This window comes from Lampetra fluviatilis, chromosome 37, assembly GCF_964198595.1.
Source record: "Lampetra fluviatilis chromosome 37, kcLamFluv1.1, whole genome shotgun sequence".
Classification (NCBI taxonomy): domain Eukaryota; kingdom Metazoa; phylum Chordata; class Hyperoartia; order Petromyzontiformes; family Petromyzontidae; genus Lampetra; species Lampetra fluviatilis.
Window position 1 is genome coordinate 7,139,674 of NC_136311.1, and position 20,264 is coordinate 7,159,937.

The 20,264-nt window shown below is 44.7% G+C and overlaps 1 protein-coding gene across 4 annotated transcripts in view; it reads left to right on the forward strand.

Moving 5' to 3' along the window:
• Nucleotides 1–20,264, forward strand: part of ACACA (acetyl-CoA carboxylase alpha) — a 215,224-nt gene that overhangs the window by 39,381 nt on the left and 155,579 nt on the right. For all 4 annotated transcript variants that reach the window (XM_078873726.1, XM_078873722.1, XM_078873725.1 and 1 more), the window contains exons 9-21: nt 2,312–2,422; nt 2,962–3,171; nt 4,650–4,820; nt 9,218–9,379; nt 10,196–10,359; nt 11,470–11,620; nt 12,526–12,629; nt 15,112–15,193; nt 15,767–15,912; nt 16,852–17,002; nt 17,525–17,659; nt 18,464–18,610; nt 18,895–19,083. In XM_078873726.1, the coding sequence (XP_078729852.1) occupies nt 2,312–2,422; nt 2,962–3,171; nt 4,650–4,820; nt 9,218–9,379; nt 10,196–10,359; nt 11,470–11,620; nt 12,526–12,629; nt 15,112–15,193; nt 15,767–15,912; nt 16,852–17,002; nt 17,525–17,659; nt 18,464–18,610; nt 18,895–19,083 (1,923 nt within the window). The remainder of the gene's footprint in view (nt 1–2,311; nt 2,423–2,961; nt 3,172–4,649; nt 4,821–9,217; nt 9,380–10,195; nt 10,360–11,469; nt 11,621–12,525; nt 12,630–15,111; nt 15,194–15,766; nt 15,913–16,851; nt 17,003–17,524; nt 17,660–18,463; nt 18,611–18,894; nt 19,084–20,264) is intronic.

Below are 20,264 nucleotides of genomic sequence, written 5' to 3' on the forward strand. Positions count from 1 at the left end.
ATGGATAACCTAGTGCCTCTGGCTTGCGTTCAAAATGTCTGGTCTTCTCAAATTACGAATGTGGATGTGTTATTAAAATAGAATCATTTACAAAAATCCCTTTGTCAATCCACTGCTAGACGAAAGCCTCCCTATGCTGTGTATGTAATTATTTTTCGATTTAAAGCTTTCGTGACTGCAGGGATTCATCTTCTTGGTTCTTTCGGTAAAGTCTCTCTGTATTTTCTTTCTACGTGACTTTACCGAAAGAACCAAGAATATGTAATTATTGTTTTTTTTACCATACTTTACCAAGCTGGTCAGTGCGGGTTTGTGAAGAGGTAGTAGACTCAGGACGAGTTCAGATATCTCTTGCCACTGATGTTCGCTGTGGTCTGGAATCAAACACAGGTTGGCAGGTGAGGAGTGTGTAGAAAGCACTGCTCTAGCACTCCATAAAATATTACATGAAGGCTTTTTAAATTTGACAGTATAAGTATATTGGGCCTACAACCAAATCACCCAGAATGCACCCGATTTCATCAGATCTTATAAGTAAAGTAGGATAAATCCTGGTTAGTGCTTGGAATGGCAATCGACATATTACACACTGTGAGGCTATGTTGTGGACAGTAGAGGGTAGTGCAAGAACATCCATTGTTGTACTATACTCACATGCTCCTACAAATATGCTCCCTGGTTTCACCAACTCCCATTGTAGAGTGTGGTAAAGAATGACCAAATAATTCCCGTGACCTGCATAGTATGGGGAGGCCGTCATCCAGCATTGAGCTGACAACAGGACATATCAAATGACACTCATTTATTTTATGTTCTGCACTATGTCCTATATGCTGTCACCGTGAAAACCTCTATTTTTCACCTGAGAAACATATCCCGGCTCCGTCACATCCTTAACACTGCAGACACTGAAAGACTGATCCACGAATTAGTTTTCTCCCACATTGACTACTGTTGTGCCCTGCTTTTTGGAACCCCAAGCAAGCTCATAAACAGGAAGCAGTATATTCTTGGTTCTTTCAGTAAAGTCACATAGAAGGGAAATAATACAAATATAAAACAATAAAACATTTCACGACGTTTCGACTGGAACACAAGCAATCATCATCAGGTGTGAAATCCACAGCAAGAAAATGTTCTCACTCGAAACGTCGTGAGAATTTTTATCGTTTTATATTTTTATTATTTTATTATTTCCCTTCTACGTGACTTTACCAAAAGAACCAAGAATATGAATCCCTGCAGTCACGAGAGCTTTAAATCAAAATTTAGGAAGCAGTATGTTCAAAATGCAGCTGACAGGGTGCTAACTAGTACACAACACACCTGTTCCTTCAATGGCTCCCTGTCTGTACCCGTGTTGATTTTAAGATTCTTTCGCTGGTATTCAGGGTCTTAAATTGACTTGCGCCTCCCCTACATTCATTATCCCCTTCAGCCATATATTCCATCAAGATCGTTAAGATCCTCAGATTGTGCATCGCTCACTGTCCCACAGTCTAAGCTTCACACTTGGGGTGACTGTGCCTTGGCAATTTTGGCACCTCAACTCTGGAACTCCTTGCCCTTCGAGGTCATGACTTCCGAGACACTGTAGGTCTTCAAATCTGGACCAAAAACGTATCTGTTTAAAATGGCTTTCTCTCTTTAGTTATTTTCAAACGTCTTTCTCACTTCTTCCTTCCTTAGTTGATGTTAACTATTTCCACCTTTGCATGCATAGCACCCTGAGAACGATTATTTAATGGCACTTTATACATTTAAATAATTATTTCTACACAGCACCACCATTTCACTTCGATGTATTATTGTTGTAAAATGTTTTATTACTGTCCTGTTTAAGAATATGTTTTCCCCTTTTTTCTGGCAACAAAACAGGTGTTAATAATAACAAAACAGGTGTTAAGATGTTAAAACACCAAACTGAAACCTTTTGCAAGGAATCATGTCTGCATTAACCACAGATACTTGTGGTGAAAATACAAATCAAAAACATGCTGTGACAGTATATGCATTGTCTTTTAAACTGATTGGTCCACACCAGAGACAGCTTTCTTTAGACCCTAGTCTCAAACAGTGTTAGACCAGAGGACGGCAAATGTCGAATAGCACAAAGACAAGGCCACTATCAGGACAATGAGAGCTCGGGGTGAGCAGCTACATCATGTGATCTCCTTTACCAGTGTCAAAATATAAGACTAGGTTTTCCCCTTTTTTATGGCAACAAAACAGGCGTTATCATATGTATTGTTCTGTTGTTCAACATATCACTGTCACACCCACTCCTCCTGTTTGTCATGCATGTCTTCAGGCGGCACAAACGATCGGTTTCCCCGTGATGATCAAGGCATCTGAAGGAGGCGGAGGAAAGGGCATCAGGAAATCGACCAATGCGGAAGAGTTTGCGAACCTTTTCAGACAAGTAAGGTCATAGTGTCACTTCATCATATGTATATGTTTGTTATGCTTATTGCATTGCGTCATGCGATGAGACGAATTATTTTCCTTGTGGAACTCTTGCAGAAACATCGCCCCCATGATAGAGAATGACCCCTGCAATATCACATCACAGAAGTACTTCTAGGACCCCTTCACTTTGCCCGTTCTTCACTATGGGTGGTGTTACCTGCTTTTTCTACTTTAAATAAACCTGAATTGCTCCCAGTCTTTGATGGAAGACTGTACATGCAGGACCAGCTACTATAGGGTCATACTACGAGGCATCCAGGCAATGGCACTACTACCTGATTGAGAGACAACCAAGGTAGACCAGGTGTCATAAGCTTGGGCTGCGACGCGGCCAGGATATACCAGTGGTATTTTGTTGGAAGATTTAACAGAGAATACCAGGGCATTGTAGTCTTGGATTGCCAGTTGCCCAGGACATAGTAATTGTACTCAGATGGAAAATTGCTAGGAGACAGGAGTACAATTGTTTGTCCCTGCTACTGCTGCGTGCAGGTGCAGGCGGAGGTGCCGGGCTCGCCCGTGTTTGTGATGCAGCTGGCAAACCACGCACGTCATCTCGAGGTGCAGATCCTGGCGGACGCCTACGGTAATGCCATTTCGCTCTTCGGCCGCGACTGCTCCATCCAGCGGCGCCACCAGAAGATCATCGAGGAGGCGCCCGCCAGCATCGCCCATGCCAACGTCTTCCAGCAGATGGAGCAGGTCAGCTCGTGCGTGGGATCTATTGCAGAGGGGGCTGCACATGTCTGGTCATTCGGAAGGACACAATCCATGCAGGTTTTGAAAAGGTCTAATGAAGGTGTAAAGTGAAGGGATCAAGTACTCAGTTGGCATGAAGAACAGAAGACATGCAGCCCTCAAACACCGAAGCTGTCGACCCCTGATTTATAGCCTACAGTAGTTACTATGCATCCATAATATTGTTTTTTTGTGTTAGATTGCATAAATATAAAAGTGTCATTAAACCCGCCACCACCCGACACAGCCATTGAGTAAGGTTTGTCACGTAAACAGAACGAGTACAGGACACCGGTGTGTTAGAGAGCAAATCCACAACATATACAATCCGAGTACGACGTTTGGCCAGTAATTAGTTGTTATTACCTGTGTTGAGTAGTTCCTGACGCACGTACTCGGAGACGGAGGTAAGTTAGGGGTTTTCGCCAGGGTTTATTAAAGCTTATCAATACTACACAGCAGGGTACACAACTCCCAGGGGCTAGGGGTCCTACTCTGAGTCCGGGTCCCTGCCGGCTAGCTCCAGTCTCTCTCTCTCGTGTCGGATCGTGGACTCTGCCGACTCCACCGACCGGAGAGAGAAGCACCTCTACGGCTACCACCGGCTTCTCCCCAGACTCGCCACTCGATCCCTCTCTCTACCCCTGGTTCCCTCTTCACCCTGCTTACTCTACCCGTTCCCACAGTGACCCCGCTTACGTCACGGGGTATCCCTTAAGTACCCTAGGAGACGTGACGTCACGTGCACTGCCCAGCGCGCGCGACCCCACGTCCCGTGATGTCATCGCACCGGACAGCGCACACGACGCCACCACTCTCCTCTACTCCTCTACACCTGTATTATGGATGATCTTGGTCGCGAAAGCCTACGTGTTAAAGTTACTATGCAGATGCTTATAGATCAACAGTGTCTAATGCTGCGTTTCCAAGAACAGACAATACAGTGACACAGACAATACACTGCAGACAGTACAGATACTAATAATGAGACAGTACAGACAAGAAAGACAGCACAGCGGATCGTACATGTGGAACAAACAGTACAGATGAGAATACAAAACAGACAAGACGGCACAAAGCAGACAGTAGAAGGCAAGATAGATAGTACAGATGAGACAAACATTATGAGTTCGGCACGACATACAATACAGACGAGACAGTACAAAGCCGACAATGCAGGCAGTGAAGATTTAGACAGTATAGACAAGACAAAAAGTTCAAACAAGGCAACAAAAAAATAAACGGTTCTTGAGTTGATTCAAGACCTAAATGGTGGTAAGGCATCTTCTTGGTTCTTTCGGTAAAGTCACGTAGAAGGGAAATAATAAAATAATAAAATTAAAACATAATAAAAGGCATTAAATCGATGAATTGTTACCTGCCTTTCATCCATCCCTCCCCTTGCGTGTTTGTTTGTGTGTGTGTGCGTGATCGACGAGCAGTGCGCGGTGCGGCTGGCTAAGATGGTGGGCTACGTGAGTGCCGGCACGGTGGAGTACCTCTACAGCCAGGACGGCAGCTTCCACTTCCTGGAGCTCAACCCTCGCCTCCAGGTGGAACACCCGTGCACCGAGATGGTAGCCGACGTCAACCTGCCGGCCGCTCAACTGCAGGTGAGATTCGTCACTTGACATCTGTGGGATAAACGCTTTATAGATCATTGGATTCCTCCAGTATAAATATTCTGATTTTGTCACGTGCTCGCGAACACCTCCCTTACGCTCCCCGAACCTTGTGTAGTGACATAAGAGGGGAGGGGCTGCTGGGGGCTCTGGGACCCTAGGCAACCCAGACGCTTAAGCCCCTTGGCGCCAGGTGGTGGGATCCCAGGCCTCCCAGCCAGTTAAGCCCCTTGGCGCCACCAACGGGGGGGGCTGTGTGTGCTCTGTGGGATATCTGGGGGCGCACACAACCCCACCCCTCGTTGGGGACGAGGCATAAAAGGGTAGCTCCCTGGCCGATCAGGGTCAGTTGTAGCTCAAGACCCAAGACCCAAGACCAGCCATCTCAGGACCCTGGGACGCTGTGAGGGCCAGTGGTGGGACTCTGGAACTCCCGGCTCTACGTCCTTGTGAGGGCGAGTTCCAGAGCGTAGCCAGAGTAGTGTATCTAGGCTGTGTACCTAGGCTGTGTACCTAGGCTGTAACAGAGTATCAGGACTGTTCGAGTGTTGGATTGTAATAAAGAAGTTACCTCTACAAGTGTCTCCGGAACCCATTACACTTGTATGGCACACACTAAAAGGTAACAGTAAAAGGTGCAGGCTTCCGATTGCTTGCACATGCCACTGCCGGCAGAATGGCCTCCGCTATGGGGAGCTCTGGCGAGCACCTTTAGAGGACATTTGGTTTATTCTTCCACACTGGCCTGACGTCTTTGCGAAGGTGGTTGGACCCACACTTTGCCCCACCTCATGTGACTTGCCAATTGACTAGCTGTGGTGCGCTGCTCCGTGGATAAAGGCACCGGGGATTTTATAGAAACTTGCCCCATTATGTCAATTGCCGCGACGGGAGATCTGATCGAACCGGCCATCGTTGCATTACACCATAGCATCTCCTCACCACACTCTGAGCTCCATTTAATAAATCAGCATCGATCATCTATCCACTGCCGGATGAAGGCTTTCCTAAACTGTCGCCACACCTTACTGTTTTATACCAAATGTTAACACAGCCATTGCCATCGATGCTGTCATGTACGATTAGCATGGTTGGCTATGTACGGTGCAAAAGAAGTTCAAAGTACTTTTCCTTTATTCGGTTAGATTCTACAGTTGTGAACTCAACACATGATCCTCCAAGACCTGCTATCAAAAGTATTTTGCCACCTGGCTTTATCGGCCTCCCTCCTGGGCCACTGACCTCTGGGTGCCCTCGTCAATGCTGACAAAACTGTTACCAATATAAACTTCACCCAGTAATCTTTGCTTGGATTAAAAGAGGCGTTATAAATAGTCCCCAATTAAAATAAAATAAACCTTGTAAATAAAACAGAAATTGTATCTGAAACACATTCACCCTCCATAAGCCAGGCGTGATATGAAATATATCCCTTGTCGTTCATCCTACATTATGTGCTAACCTTACAGTTGGCATGTGCCCTATTTTACACTGGTTGACATTCTGTGTTGACTGGTGGAAGACGAGCCAGCACAAGTGAAGTGTGATGGGAGGTGGCCTGGGGCAAAGATACATAGACACGATTGTTGAATCAACCAACTATAATAGACAAGGGTCTGCCTCTCTAAGTAAACATAATATACAGTATAACCTTTTAGTCGATCAACCCATTGGCCCACTGGACAATTGTTTTTCCAGCAGCACTTGTACTAGTTGGCAAACTTGCAACATATTGGGACACATCAGCATAGTCCAACCCATGAAACACATGCTTCAGATGTCACAGGCAAGCTATGCACTAACACTATGGGGCTCACTCAGTACACATACAAAAATGGGCTTTGAGCCATCAGCAGCAGAACTGAATTGAGCATTGTCATTGTTGACCGTCACCCATTTTTCGTTGGCATGCGATACACTTGGTTTATTTTCATTGCAAAGGATTTCACAACAACTATGGGGCTGATGACTCCACCTACGCGAGAGCCAATCAGCAGTGGATTCCTCTCCTGTCTAGTATTTACAACGTTTGCCATTTGAAATAAATCAAGATCAAGTTCAAAAGGTAGTAATGGCTGGTGTCATTGAACCTCTTCCTGACTTCATATTCTTAGGTTTTTTTCGGTAAAGTCACGTAGGTAAAAAATTTAAATTAATGAAAGTAAAATAAAACAAAATAAAACATCACGACGTTTCGGAAGCAACACAAGCCTCTGTCTTCAGGTGGAACCGTCACAGCTACGACAGCTGTATCAAGTAAATGAGAGATCACAAGAAATACCACCCCGTATTGAAAGCGATGGGTATTACCTTGTTATCTCGGCATCTCTTGAGGAAGGCCAGCGTCTCGAGAAGCTGTGACTTCTTGTCTCGTTGTCTGTTAAAAACTCTAACAGATAGGTGGAATTCCTCCCCGTAGAGGGCATTAATTCTAGATTTGAAGCTTTCGTGACTGCAACGATTCATATTCTTAGGTTTTTTCGGTAAAGTCACGTAGGTAAAAAATTTAAATTAATAAAAGTAAAATAAAACAAAATAAAAAATCACGACGTCTTCCTGGCTTCTCACTTGGCTGTAAACGCTGGACCACGGTGAATCGCATTTGGGCATCGCATGGTCGATGCGCTGGCCTTTGACACGAGTGGAAGATACAATGTTTTCACGTGCGATGGTGGAGTGGAACAAAGCGTAGAGCCACATGGTCAACTGCTACCCATCACGACCATCAAATAACAGCACCAAAGCAATCCACGAGCTCACAGGCAGCACCGTTAAATGGCTAAAGAAGCCGGAGATCAATTATAACATGTGTTGCTGTTCCAAAAATCAGTTACTTATCTCAGCAGTACACCATGTGAAAGATGAAGAAGTGGCTTTCTCTCTGGTGAACAGCATAAGAACTGGATCTGATTCTGGTCTCACTTTGATGGATTCATCCCATTACTACTCAAAATTACAATATGTCAAGAAAACAAAAAGATATGTAAAACAACTACATCTCCATATATATATAAAAAAGGCAAAGTTGTGAATATGTGTGTCTGTTCAAAATGTTTAGCGTACTTCCCGACATGCAACACACTTGAAATTTTCCATGTGGGTACTTTCCAGACTGTACACCATGCAAAAATTATAAAAATACACATTTCTTTTTTTTGGGGGGGGGGGGGGGGAGCTCAATAATGCATATATTTGTTGCACGGCAAGTGAGCTGTGACGTCAACTCTGTCATGTGACCCGTGCATGTGGAAGCATAACGCATTGTAGTGTAGTGGTTAGCGCACCGCGCTACAAACCCGGCGACCCGAGTTCGATTCCCGCTCACGGCCACCACCGGTGACGATTATTTTAACCGGTCCTGGGCCTCCCCTAGGTCGACTCAGCCTCAAACGAGTAACTGGTGTGGTGTGTGAACATCGCCACTGGGGGGACAAAGGCGTGGTGAATCCAAGTCCTGGGCGAAGCCGGGTAGTAAAGCTAGTTATTGTATAAAAGAGATGAGTAGACAGACTTTAAAATCCACGTTAATGTACCTTCTAACTCATGAGCCTGGAGCAGTGCTCATCTCTATTGGCTGCTATTAGCTAGTGGTGGAATTTATTCCACATTTTTGCGTCAGTATCTCAACTGAAACACTAAGTCATATTATTGTATTTCTGATTTCCTGTACATTGGAAAGATTGATACAATTATGATCTCACAGTTCAAGCTTTTCCATGATTTATTAGAGCAAGCATAATCTGGGTTATTTTCCTCATATTCTATCAGCTTAAATCAAATATTTTTCAGCATTACAAAAGTAAACAAGTGGTACTGATGCCCTTGTAGGGCCGATACAAAATGTATTACATGATAAACACACATGAGTGGGTTATCACGTAATTAACTCTCATTGGCTACATAGAATAATTTGTGCCACTACAGTTATGCTGAGCTGATTCTGTGACACAGTGGTAAGTGCACTGGATTATGAATACAGCAACCTGAGTTTGCTTCCCGGGAAAGGCTAGATCTGTGTTGGGTGATGTCAGAATTGGTCATGGGTCTTATTCACAAACCCACACTGACCAGCGTGGTGAAGTATGCTTAATCAGCCTCAATGACATCCATCCAGCAGTTGATTGATAAAGCTATAAATTATTACTTTTCATGTTGAAATACAAGTCTTCTCAATGCTCAACCAAGTACAACACAATTATGTATCTGCTGTTGTCTAGCAGTGAATTGAGAAAGAGCTCTTAACAACAACACTGATTTTTATAACGTTTATTCACCTCTGGTGGTACCAGTTTCTACTCCAACCCATGGGTTAAATATCTCACCCGCTGCTGCCTCTCTGCAGTCTTAACTGCTTGGCTTCGCATGATCCCTCTTGTGTACGAATGCAGATAGCGATGGGCATCCCGCTCTACAGGATCAAGGACATCCGCATGCTGTACGGGGAGCCTCCCTGGGGAGACGCCCCCATTGATTTTGAGAATTCTCCCCACACGCCGAGCCCTCGAGGACACGTGATTGCAGCGCGCATCACCAGCGAGAATCCTGATGAGGTGGGTTCAGTGCTTTTGCTCCCTGCCTTTAGGCTAGCGGTGCAGAACTTACGGGCTATGAGCCAAACACAGCCCGTTACTTCAATTCACGTGACCTGCGGTCACATGAGGCCTACTCCTTTGGTATGGCCCACAATTTATTATTTATTCATCGTTACAAATATCTTACTACTAGAGGGGAATGTTTTGAGCATGACAGCGTCGTGTTTCTAAATTCAGCTCGCTAGGTCACATATTGTCTTTTAAGTAGTTCTGAGCACATGGTCAATGTGCGTAATCTGTGCGTGATCACAATTTAGTGACAACTAATATGGGTCTATCCAAAGGTATTTGAACGATCTTTTTGACCCTCAGTAAGCAGAATGCTCCCCAGCCTTGATTTGGTCAATTGTTAATTTAAAGAAGATAAGATATCTCTTTTTGTATTTTTCTTCAAATTATATATACATAAATAAAATAAAATGATAAAATACACTTGAATCATTCTTGAATTACTGCAATGGCTGTGACCTACAAGAAGAGACAAGACATCCTGATCACAATAATCATTAGTAATATATAATTTCAGGAAAAAGATATAGTACAATATCACTGTTCACCATGTCCCTGCAGGGTCACAGGTGCTCCTTAGGGTCATGTGTCCACTGGGCACCTCTCTCATACACTGCGAGCAGTGAGCTTGCTGCTCTCGTTTGGAAACACTGCTATGTGGCGCTGCAACAGCAGAGGGCGGTCAAATCGTCGGAGCGGATACTTGACCATCGGATATGCAACATTGGACTGTATTTCTAAAAAAAAAAAATCTCCGTCGGGCAGGGATTCAAGCCGAGCGCGGGCACGGTGCAGGAGCTCAACTTCCGCAGCAACAAGAACGTGTGGGGCTACTTCAGCGTGGCGGCAGCAGGCGGCCTGCACGAGTTTGCCGACTCGCAATTCGGCCACTGTTTCTCCTGGGGAGAGAACCGGCAGGAGGCCATATCGTGAGTCAACCATATGCCAGCTCAGAGCCTCAGGGGTGGTAATGGTGGTAGGCAGTACACAGCCACTGTGGGTGCAATGTGTGTCCGGACACCCCCAACACATTTTACCTGTATATTTAGAGTTTCTACGTTCTCCCTGTGGTCGCGTGGATTTTCCCCATGTCTTCCGGTTTTTTCCTTCACGTTTAGAAACATGCGTTTCAGAGAATTTGGCTGTTATTCATTTCCACGTGATAAGCCACTTTGTTGAGCTATCATTTGTGGCCAGGTCGCTTTTGAAAAAGAGCTATATAGCTCAGTGGGTCTTCCCTGGTAAAATACCAAAAATATATATACATATGGCTAAGAGACAATGACAACATTTTGGACAAAAAAATATCGTGGCATTTCTGAGTTTGTATTTTTCTCCCTTCAAAAAGGTGACAAATGTCGACAATGCTGATGACATAACCTTTAAATACACAATAGAACTGAAAAGTAGTTTCAGGCCTGAGTAAGTAGCCAATGGTTGCACAGATTTAATATAATTATCTTGTAGTAGTTCCCCCTCTCATGGGTGATGAAGAGGGATGCCAACTTAAAGGATCTTATCTGTAATCTCACCAATGACCACTGGGAACCTTTTGCTAGTAGTACACTCCCCAACTTCCAAAGTGTATCTCTGCCATTGATGGTGGCACATTCTGCCTTTGTTCTCGCCGAATGTAGAGATGCCACGCGTACTTAATTATTTGAATATTATATGAAAATGTATTATATGATAATGCTATGCTAATGTAACAATTTGGTTAATGGAACGAACAAGGTTTGCAAGTGAGATGTAAAACATGAGAAACAATACAAATGCGATGGTAAAATTATGACGAAAATAATTGATGCTTGAATCAAATTGTCACCTCAAGGCGATGATTAATTTGATTAAACCACTTCACATGCGTTTACTCGGGTTTGGAACTTCATTGGTGACCACCCTGATTCTCCTTGTCCATTCTCTGTATGTATGTTGAAATTCTTTCACACCATACGTAGCCTACCGTGCTAATCGCAGGTGGGCCTGACCTCTGTGTGCCGTCCGTGTCTCTGCCGCCTGTGGGATGGGGGGAATATCAGGAACATGGTGGTGGCGCTGAAAGAGCTGTCCATCCGCGGGGATTTCCGCACCACAGTGGAGTACCTCATCAAGTTGTTGGAGACTGAGAGCTTCCACGAGAACACCATTGACACCGGCTGGCTCGACCGTCTCATCTCCGAGAAAGTGCAGGTACAGAACATCCACATTTCAAGTTTGTTTAGTCTAACCAGGTTAGAAGTCAAGCGACGAGGACAGTCTCATTTTCGAGAATGACTTTGGTCGGTAAAACAAAACAGAGTATAGCATTAAGTAAAGCAATCAAGACAAAAAACACTGCGTCACATAAGGAATCATATATATTGCAAACACATATCAATGTTAAATGGAAGCTAAACATGTAATTCCCTGCAGCACAAATCAATCCTGCCAGATTACCTCCAGATTGATCAGAGCACAAATTACAAAATAAGCTCCAGAAACATTAAATATTAAACAGATACAGGTTGACTTTCATACTAATATGTAAACTAACAAGGATATATGCTCAAAACATGTCACGCGAGAGCTTTTTGGCTGTTTTTTTTTCCTGGCAAAGTTAGTGCAGAGTAATGCATTGTAGGACAGTGAAGGATGGCGACGACTTGGTGAAACCATCATCCAAAAAGTACATTTATTCTGGCTGATGATGGTGATGATGATGAGAGTGCAAAGTAGGGGTGTAGCAATGCACGTTGTATGTAATCTGTTCACTATAAAATATATACTTCACTTTTGATTTAAAGCTTTCGTGACTGCAGGGATTCATATTCTTGGTTCTTTCGGTAAAGTCACGTAGAAGGGAAATAATAAAATAAAAAATATGTAAAACAATAAAACATTATTTCCCTTCTACGTGACTTTACCGAAAGAACCAAGAATATACATACTTCACTATTGTTGTCCTGTGGAAATAATGTTAGTCTTTGATATTACAACTAAGAAGAGGAAGAAATTCAGCGGTTGTAAAGATGTATGTATGTTTTGCTCGGTTTCACTAAAAACGTTGTGTTAAAAAAAGGTACAAAAAATCTAAAATTTGCTTTATCGTGGTGCAGGCAGAAAGACCGAACACGACGCTGGGCATCGTGTCGGGTGCTCTGCATGTGGCCGACGGCTCCTTCCGGAGCAGCATGTCCAATTTCCTGCACTCGCTGGAGAGGTCCGTATGACACAATTAAACTACCCCGAGCCTCGCACGCAAAACACGGGACAACCACGTCTATTTGGGCATGTAGAGCCATGCCCCGTGCCCTATAACCTCTGCCAAATCTCGCCTCCTGCCAAGGCAAGGTGGTACTAAGAGCGGGGTGTAATCAGAGATTAATTTCTCACTGAATATTTTTTGGGCCACTGAGTCTCAAGAATCCTTTTCAGGAGTGACCTGCATTGGGATGTTTGGTCAATTCGCATTTCACCCTCTTTCGTTCCGAGACGTCTGCTAGTTGCAGGGTGGGTCCTGTTCACCGCTGAATCTCAGAACGCACATGCGGTTAGCATTCATTTTTATTTCTAGAGGCGTAGTGCTGCTGTTTTTAAAGACATTGTGCTGTACACACCGCAGAGAACTGTCGCCACACGACCGCACTCCATGATAGGTGGTGCCAAACTGTAACACACGCCGTCCCGCATGGCCTTTTACTTCAGATTCCAGTCGGAACCCATTTGATTCTGTTCAGGATCGATTCCATTACGATGACATAAGCATATGTAATCTGAACGGAATTGGAAGAAAAATGCGAAAGGGTTAAGCTATTTATTTGCTTTTGGAAGGAAAGCGAAACGCTTGGAGAAAATCCACGCATACAAAGGTATAACATTCATGGGTCCAACAGACGAGTTCACAAAGCTACTCGCTCTACTGCCATCTCCTGGCCACCTCACAGCTCAGCAGATTTGGGAGTTTCATGAATCTATGTGATCCACCAACTCTTGCCTCTACACCACTCTGGATCATCGGCGTGCACCACTTAAATGCCAGAGGAAGCTGTACATTGCTAAAAAAAATGTATGAAAAATCTAAATTAAGTTCTCCAGCATAGATGAATAAACACTGGGTAGAGGTTCAACACGGCTACGTATGAAGCTCGGTACCAGTGCAATCGCGCCTTCCTTTGAAAATAGGCATTCGTGTTCAAGCCTAACCGTCATCAGCTCCTAAACAAAGAAATCGATCGATTGACTGATGGTTCCTTTAGGATGGTTTACATGACTCCCTTAGTTATGGCCGGGAACGCTGCTGCCTGCTACGACCAGATAATTCGCATCCTTGCTTTGTTTACGTAAAACACCCACAAGTGATGGAATTAGCCATAAGGGAAATTTACATTTCCCGCGAGGATCTGGGAAATCTTTATTGGTGATATTTTACACACCGCCCACAACCTTACTGGCACGTCCTCGACGCGCTGTCACGTGAGAGCACCGGAGAGAAAGATTTACGAGGAATGGCTCAGCAGCAAATGGCGAATTGTTGTGTAGCCAGCAGGCAGTTGTGATTGGTCACTGCTCATGGTGGGGTGGGAGGAGTTGGGGGTCTGGCTTTAAATCCCACACGTTGAGGGATTTCTTTTCAACCGAGTGAAATTTACCCCCTCTAACGACAGGCTTTGTGCAAACAAACAGCTTCACGGAGCAAAATCTTCTCACTCACAACAGACCGCGTGAAACATTATGGACGAGTAATTTGTGGTGTAGGTGACTCGTACTAGTAAATGTAAAAATTATAAAATTAATATTTATTTTATTTTTTAAATATACTTTCATAAATGACCGAATATCAATTATTAATCTTCTTACACGTAAATCGAATCACACGTGTAATAATATTTATTTTTCAACATTGTTACCTGCAAAGGGTTACCATGACCTCTGCAGCCACTCATGCCTTAACCAAATAGTAAAAAAACTGATTCTTAAATCGAATCGCAATCCTGGGGCAGAGGAGAAATGCATCCTTGCTCCCCAAATATGAATATATCTTTACCTAACAAATCCTCATTGAGTGAATACTCTTGAACGTCTGTTCATTATTGGTAAGCTTGGCCAGTTCTTTATGAGCATTTGCATATGACAAAATTTCTAAATACTTGCAAAAAAAACCCACCCATACTCGAGAAAAACTCTCACGACAGAAGTTAAATGTGGAGGCATTTCACAAGAATACCAGCCTCCTAGCCTGGCCTTACAAAATCTCCGAAGTTGACTGAAAATTACTTGGAATTGGGGCCACAGAGGAGAAGGCATGCTGCTCGCATTAAAGTGGCACTGACAGTGGAAGACACTCTACCCTCTAAGCCATAGCTCATGGAAATGCACCAGCACAGCTCTAGGTGCTAAGCGAAACCCCCTACTGCAAGGAGGCACTGTCAATGGGATGAGCCATTAGAGCCATGGGCCTGTCTGCCCCCTTGGAAATTAAAGATCCCATGGCGCCCTCCAATAAAGAGCCCAGGATGTTAACTCCATTCGTCCCGGCAAAAAATCTCACCATGGGTCAATATGATGTCTGGCCAGGCCAAATTCCCCGGTATTGATGATTCCTAAATTACAGCCTTCCCCTGTGAGCAGGGACTAAGAACGTCAATCGACTTTGGGCAGCGTAAGCAAGGTTTAAATAAAACAACGGATGAATTGTTCCGCAGGGGCCAGGTTCTGCCGGCACACAGCCTCACCAATTCCGTCAATGTGGAGCTCATCTATGAAGGAATGAAGTACACCCTGAAGGTGAGATTTGGGCTTGACAGCCGCAGTGCAGAAGGGGTCCTTTGTTTGATCACTGGGAAAATATTTTCAACTATGGGATGAAGGCCTCCCCAAATCGCCACCGCTACCATCTCTCACGATGTAATCATCCACCTAGCATTTGCACACCGGCTGATTTCATCACTCCATCTTCACAGCAAATTTCGATTAAAACAATCAGCCATTACCAGAGCATTTTACTTATCAAATACATATACTTAATTTCTTTTAAATCTCAATTGGTAAACGATCTTGATCATCGACCATCGTCTCTTCGAGTGACGAATCCTACCCAAGTCCTTTTCTTAACAGTAAAAACAAATCTGAAATAATAAATATACATAATTGTAAAAATGTACAGTCTTTTGTCAATCTACTGCTGGATGGGAGGTTTCCACATGCTGTGTCGGTCATGGGGGCTATTTGACCATACTTTATCATGCTGGACACCAATGTTGGTTTCGGTTGGGTTCATGGCACAGTGTTAAAGCCACTGCGTCACCGCTCCACCCTGGCCATGTATCCGCTTGATGTTGTTGTCGATGTAATTTTCAGGTAACGCGGCAGTCTCCGTCGACGTACGTGGTGACAATGAACAATTCGCACATGGAGGTGGACGTGCATCGCATGAGTGACGGAGGCCTCCTGCTCTCCTACGATGGCAGCAGCCACACAACATACATGAAGGAGGAGGTCGACCGGTGAGGACCGACAGCAGCCTATGCCCACGTGACATAGCCAAGTATTTTCTTTTAAAAAAATTATCCCAATTACATTTATACATTATTGGGGGGATTATTCCCATGGTGTAATGGTTAGCACACTGAAATTGCAATCCAGAGGTCGATGTTTTGATCCGGTCTCTTGGCACGACATTTGGAACAATGGACAAGTTTATTAAATCCCCCCGCCTCTGTCCACAACCAGTACGATCATATAAATTTGTACACATCAGTCTATCAGGAGTCTATCAGTTGGTCGCATGTGGTGGAGATAAATGTTGGGTGCTCCCACCTTTTTCAAAACATGAGTGTAGCAGTAGTAGGTTATTGACCGCCTAAAAGGGGGCTCTATGGTGCTTCCTCTAGTGGAGTCCTTTTTGCCAGGAGTGGCATGATCAAGCAATTCTGGGCAGCAGAGAGCAGTGCAGCAATATCCACATTTGTAGAGTACAAAAGTATTATGCTCCTACATATCTGTGTTCCCTGCCTTCACCAACCTGCACTGACCGGCCTGATGAAGTATGATCAAACAATCCAAACAGCCTGAATGGTCACGTAGATTGAAAATAAAAAAATGTAAAATGAAAATGTTAACTCACGACGTTTTGATATTTTATTATTTTCTATCTACGTGACCAAAGAATATCGTGTTATCAGTATTGTTTCAAAGTATTTGGCAGTGTCTGTACTGTAACACAAACTTTGCTCACTCTTGCTAATAAACCAGCCTAGGTGACCTGGTCTTTACAATGGCCTCGACCGAGCAGGCTTGGCCTTGTGGCTTCAGACCAGGACCATGGCCTCAAGGCTTTTAATTCCTACCTTGGCCTCGTGGGTTGCGGTCTTGAATCCAATACCATCAGTGACTGTCCACGATGCCGTGGCTAAGCCTACGTCCTGCCCACTCGCTGCACTCAGGTATCGGCTAACGATCGGCAACAAGACCTGCGTGTTTGAGAAGGAGAATGATCCGTCGATCCTGCGGGCGCCATCGGCTGGCAAGCTCATCCAGTACATGGTGGAGGATGGTGGACATGTGTTCGTGGGCCAGTGCTATGCTGAGATTGAGGTAAGTGTATTCGAAATCGATACATCATGAATCAAACATGACAGTTATCATCGTTATCATCAACCATGATCTGTCCACTACGAGATGAAATCCTCCCCAAGCCGTTGCCATCTCTCAGAGTTTTGCAATGTAACAATACATCTAACTACTGCACACAAGCTGATTTCATCGCTGCAATTAAGCCTGTAGTCCTAGTTACCTGTATTTTTATCGCAAGCACAGATGCAGATGGAACAACAACAGTGGTCTTAGAGATGAACTTTATGATGATGTAAACAAAACGTTTGCCTGAGAAACCTAGATTGATCAAGGAGTTGCCTACAATTTCTCACGAGAATTTATTTTAATTTAGAGTGTAATTTTCCCCTCAATATATTTCTCAAATTCAAATGTTTTCGAAGCAATGTGTATATTGCTGAAAGCAGTTGGATAGTAGCACCATGTCTTCACCTTCTTCATCACATTCCTATTATCTTCCCCCAACGCCCGGCCGTCCCCTTTCCTCACGTCCCTACGGCACAGGTAATGAAGATGGTGATGAGTCTGACGGTGAACGAGTCTGGCTGCGTGCACTACGTCAAGCGTCCCGGCGCCGTGCTCGAGCCCGGCTGTGTGGTGGCGAAGCTGCAGTTGGACGACCCAACGCGAGTCAAGCAGGTGAGCGCCATGTGCTGCCGAGCCTCCCGTGGATGCTGCCGATTGCCTCACCAAGCCATACTTCTGCCCTTGGTTGATGCCGAGTGGGAGACCGATTGCCGGAATGCCGCATTGATGTTAGTTCGTGGCAACAAAGCTGTACTCAACAATCTCCTGGGCAGCACCTCTGAAATCCTGGAATTGAATACAGGCATCTTCTTGGTTCTTTTGGTAAAGTCATGTAGAAGGGAAATAATAAAATAATAAAAATAAAGCATAATAAAATACAATATGTTTTATTTTATTATTTCCCTTCTACGTGACTTTACCGAAAGAACCAAGAAGATGAATCCCTGCAGTCACGAAAGCTTTAAATCGAAATTTAATACAGGCAGTCGCCACTGATTGAACCGAGTACCTCAAGTGTCGTGATCTCAGCCTGGTCACCAATGACTGTGCAAAGAAAATGTCACGTTAAATTTGGCAATGCACTTAATTTGGTTCAATTCCAGCTCTAAGAATGAAGAATATTGATTAGACTGTTATGCGACATTTTACTGTCAGTGGCAGCACTGGTGGGAAAGTGCTGCCCTCTGTTACGTGGACCAGAGATCACTTGAAGAGATCTCGGGTAGCTCTATGATATCCACTCATAGCACCATCGGGATAAGCTTGGGAGAATATGGCAAGAAAATGAACAAAAGCATGTTCTCAAAAGTGGTGTAGAATTTTTACATGCCTTCTCTGTAGTAACGTTGTGAGTGCTGATTGTCACCCTGCCCTTCTCCCCCTTTGCCCCACCTTGGCCACCACCACCCCTCTTAGGCGGAGATATACACGGACGTATTGCCCCCGCAACTCTTGCCACTGCTGCACGGCGAGAAGCTGCACCAGGTGTTTCACCTGGTGCTGGACACTCTCTACCACGTTATGAACGGATACTGCCTCCCCGAGCCCTTCTTTAGCACCAAGGTATGGTCACTGTGGAGTCTTTTGTAGTACGGCGACGTGGGTTGTGGCTGGTGGTGGTTGGGTGGATCGTTGGCAGTGGTTGGTGGTGGTGGATGGTGGTGGGTTGGGATGGTAGTGATGGTTGGGTTGGGTGTTGGGATGGGGCTGTGGTTGGTGCTTATTGGGTGGGTTGTGGTTGGTGGTGATGATTGTGTTTGGTGACTGGATGCAACGTCACATTATCTTACACTTCACCCGTCCTTGCTGTTCACCTGTTTCGACTGTTTCTCCCCTTCTCGGCGCAGATGAAAGGCTGGGTGGAGCAGCTGATGAACACTCTGCGGGACCCGTCGCTACCGCTGCTGGAGCTGCAGGACCTGATGACGAGCGTGTCGGGGCGCGTGCCGTCCTCCGTGGAGAAGGCCATCCGCAAGGAGATGGCACAGTATGCCAGCAACATCACATCAGTGCTCTGCCAATTCCCCAGCCAGCAGGTGGGTGGGGGCACACAACTTGGAAATCGTATCATCAGTAGCAGAAGCAGCAGCAGCCATGGTCAATCCACTTCTGAATGAAACATTCCCAAGCCTCTGCGATCTCTCACAATGTTGCGCTGTAAAATTCCACCTTGCACCTGCACACAACATAATTTCACGACTCCATCTCCTCAGTAGGAATTATACTAAGGTAGCCGTGTTTAGAGGGTGGTTCGTGAACCATTTGTGCCACCATGCCAAACTTACCGTCGCTGCACTCACTCAAAAATCTATTGAACAAGGTCACAGATGTCTACAGTCAGTGGGCATGGAGATGGTGGGGAAAATAGTTCCTTATTAACACCTCTCTGAGTCATATCTGTTGACATCTGGAAATCTGCCGCACAGACGGCATGCAATATTGCGAATCCATGTGAATTTGTAGACTAGAACATCAGACAGCTAGAAAACAGTCTATAGGTGTGTGTCTTTATCCAAACAAGCGCTAGCTGATGCTTATCTCCAGTGGTGCTTCCTGAGCTAGTAGTGGAAATTCGGTGTTCCTATGGCAGGAACCATTTTCTTTGTACAACCGCTTTGGAAGTCCAAAGAAAGTGGTACACATTTTATTGACCCTGGAGATGAAAAGATAGGATGAAACCCAACCTGGATGTGAAATCACAACCTTCCGCCTTCGAGTCAAGCCTTCTGCCACAGTGGCACATGGCCAGATAGGAATATTGAGTGGCAAATCTCCTGCGTGGTTATTGATACAAACACCAGGGCTCTCTGTTGTTCTCCTTGCTCCTTCCTTCCCAGCCCTTTAAACTGACTCGCATTAACAAACGCCTGTTGATTACATATGAGCATGTTTACTGTTTGAATATTTTGTACTCAAGTGTCTTCATTGGCCCATTCTCACGCAGACTTCATAAATGTCTCGGTGTGCAAGTGCCCGGATCAAAAGGGCACTCAGCCCTTTTAGAAACATTTGTGTCATTAAAGGAAAAAAATACACGAGGACAGTGTTAGGGCAATTGTTTCTCACAACTGTCATCGTAGTAATTTATTATGAGCAACTATGCTAATGACCAAATAGCCCAGATTCCACCCACAAATATAAAACTTTGTTTAAATATTTTATCTGGATAATCCCTTGATGGAACATCTCACAGCAAGGGTGTACATGGTGTCAAGTG